Below are 2,773 nucleotides of genomic sequence, written 5' to 3'. Positions count from 1 at the left end.
TTTGGCCAGAGGAGGGCGCTTATTCTCTCAAATGGCGCTCAGAGGAGTCAGTCTGTCAGGAGCACAATGATACTGCGACACTCACACTGAACATATGAATCATGCTAATATTTCACAATGCAACACATTTTAGCCACGTTACGTTTCTAATTCAAATTTCAAGTTAGAGGGCACTGATAATAAACGAGTGACAATTTCGAGTCTGTCTGTAATAGCCTTGGTAATTCTTTTCCACATATAAACTCTAAACGTGTGTAAACGTGTGTTTTCTATTGTGTCAACCCCCCGGTTGACTCTGATTGGCTCATGCACTCTGTGAAAGGCCAAGTCTGGCAGTGACGTGCTGCAGTCTGCCTCTAAGCCCCGCCCCCCCCCGCGCGCGCTAGCCCCGCCCCTCTCGGGTTCCCAGCCAACTTGGACTTGAATGAGGTGCGCGCAGACGGCTGGAAAGTAGTACTGACCGTCTGGGAATAACACCGGGAATAACACCGGGAATACTGGAGGACAGAGGCCAGACAGCGGGACGGGGGTGGGGGGACGGAGGCTAAAGGAAAGCCGCTCCACAGCTGCCTGGAAGAAAGAAGCGTTGCCGAAAAAAAGAGGAAAAGCCTGCGTCGATGTTCGTCCGTTTTCCGCGTCGATCCGTGAGATTTCTCCGATGTTCAGCTTCATGGGTCTGATGAACGGAACCACCGACACCCACACCAATGTCTCCTGTACGTGTAACTGCAAGAGATCCACTTCATTCCAGAGTATGGCGATCAGTGAGTATCCCGGGCGCGTTGCTTCACTAGACGATCCGAATCGCGGCGCTGGTTAAACTGCATTGCGATTCGAATCGGCTTTCTTTTGTTTTTTGTTTAGTTTTTATTAACGGGCATTTATTCAATCCCGCGATGTATTTATGCTGTTACGTGGCTATTTAGACTCATTATGTGTTGGGTAACCTCTCAGATAAACTCCTGGGAAAGTTTTGACGCGGACTAGTTTAGGTCGCGTAAGGATCCGGTTAGTAGGTGAAGCGGTCAGAGACAGCCAGACTCGTAGCTCGCTAAATATGAATTATGATCGAATTCATGTGGAGATGTTTGTGTTTACGGATGATACTGAATAAGGATGATATCTGTGCACTTGTCAGCCTCATTCAGGATGATCTGTTGAACGCAACAGATATTTTGAAGAATCTAGTCCCTAGGTTTTGCTGTTTGGTTCATTCTTCAAAATATCTTCTTTGGCGTTCAACAGAAGAAAGAAGATTTGGAACAATGTGAGTAAATGATGCCAAAATGTTAATTTTTGGTTGAACTCTCCCTTGGTTTTTATTCAGACTGTGTTGCAGTTTCCTCACATGATGATATTATGATGTAATAACGTGCATATTTACATAAGTGAAGTGTTTTGAGGTCCTCAGGCCGGTCTGTTTATCAGACGGATGTGGTTTGCTCTCAGACAGTCAGACGGTTGTGTGTGTGACGTCTGCTCTGAAATCCTCGGCTGGGAGTTGCCCGACTAATACTTAATTTGTAGTGACTAACTTATTGTTCATGCAGCTGCCCCTGTTGTCCAGCAGACTCACTCATTCGTGGAATTCTCTCTGATTAACCCTCTTGCAAAATCTGTCTGCAGTTTCCAAGTAATCTTTCCTAAAGGAAAAGCTGAACAAATAACAAGGTGATATCAGTAAGAACTCGGCGTCTTGGGAAAAGGTCTGCTGAATTCCAGAACAGAACTTGCTGTCCAGTAATAAATAATGTTCCTTGCGATCAAACGTCTCTATCTCTGTTTTCAGACGTTGTCTTGCCCTTGTTTGTCTAGACAGACTCTCAGTCACGCCTGACCTGATGATGTTCTCTGGAAATGAAAGCTAGTTTATCAAGTCAGTCAGAGTTTGTTCTGAAGCGCATGAACTCTTCAACGGCTTGATTTGAGTTGTTTCTCGAGTGGGACTTGTTTTGATTATTTTTATTTTGCTGCTGTCTGTGAGGCTCTCTTGTTCCTGGACACGTCCTGACTGGGATTTCACAAGTTGACTAAAATGTCCAGGTTTTGGCTTATTTGTGTGTTTGCATCGCTTTGGTTGTTCTCTGTAGATCCCGCCTTCTCACACGCCACGATTGGTCGATTGTGTAGAATGCCTGCACGCTATTGGTCAAACTGCTTTAAGTCATTACCTTGTTTAAAAGCAATAGGAAAACAAAGCCAAATCTTGGACACTTTAGACAATTTAGAAATCCCGGCCAGGACATTTGGTCACCTGGTCATCCTGGCTTCTGTGAACATGAAGAGTTCGATTAAGACGTGAAATCTCAGTGATGTTATTTTTAGACACATTTAAGCTTCGTTCCTGTTATGTTTTTGTCGATAATGCAGCCATGCTTGATTGTTGTCAGACGCACAAATCTAAAGATCATCATCTATGCAGCACATGTATCAAATTAAAGGAATAGTTCTTCCAAAAACCAAAATCCTGTGATTAATTACTTACCCTCATGTGTGAATAAAAAGCCCAAATTAAATCTACTGTGCCTTTATACACTTTTTGAAGCATTTACCCCATTGAAGTTTTCTTTTAATGACTTTCAATCACTCAGGTTTCATTAAAAATATCTTAATTTGTGTTTTGAAGATGAACAATGGATTATGGATTTGTTATGACACAATGACAGAATTTTTTATTTTTACATATTTACATAATTTTCATTTTTACATTTACATATTTGATAGGGCTGTATGATTTGAGGAGAAAATTCTCATTACTGTATATATATATATA

At 42.4% G+C, this 2,773-nt stretch overlaps 1 protein-coding gene across 3 annotated transcripts in view; it reads left to right on the top strand.

The window, feature by feature from the left end:
* The first annotated feature begins 383 nt into the window (after positions 1-383).
* The window catches only part of LOC107749403 (protein TMEPAI-like), a 24,032-nt gene continuing 21,642 nt past the window's right edge, over positions 384-2,773 (top strand). For 2 of the 3 annotated variants that reach the window (XM_016564546.1, XM_016564545.1), the window contains exon 1: positions 384-764. In XM_016564546.1, coding sequence (XP_016420032.1) covers positions 659-764 — 106 coding nt within the window. In that variant the 5' untranslated portion in view covers positions 384-658. The remainder of the gene's footprint in view (positions 765-2,773) is intronic. The other variant, XM_016564547.1, reaches the window with a different exon arrangement.

The sequence above is a fragment of the Sinocyclocheilus rhinocerous genome, unplaced genomic scaffold (genome assembly GCF_001515625.1).
Source record: "Sinocyclocheilus rhinocerous isolate Xijiao unplaced genomic scaffold, SAMN03320098_v1.1 scaffold79, whole genome shotgun sequence".
Taxonomy (NCBI): Eukaryota; Metazoa; Chordata; class Actinopteri; order Cypriniformes; family Cyprinidae; genus Sinocyclocheilus; species Sinocyclocheilus rhinocerous.
Note: the sequence above shows the minus strand (reverse complement) of the source record. Positions and strands in the feature narration are given on the sequence as shown.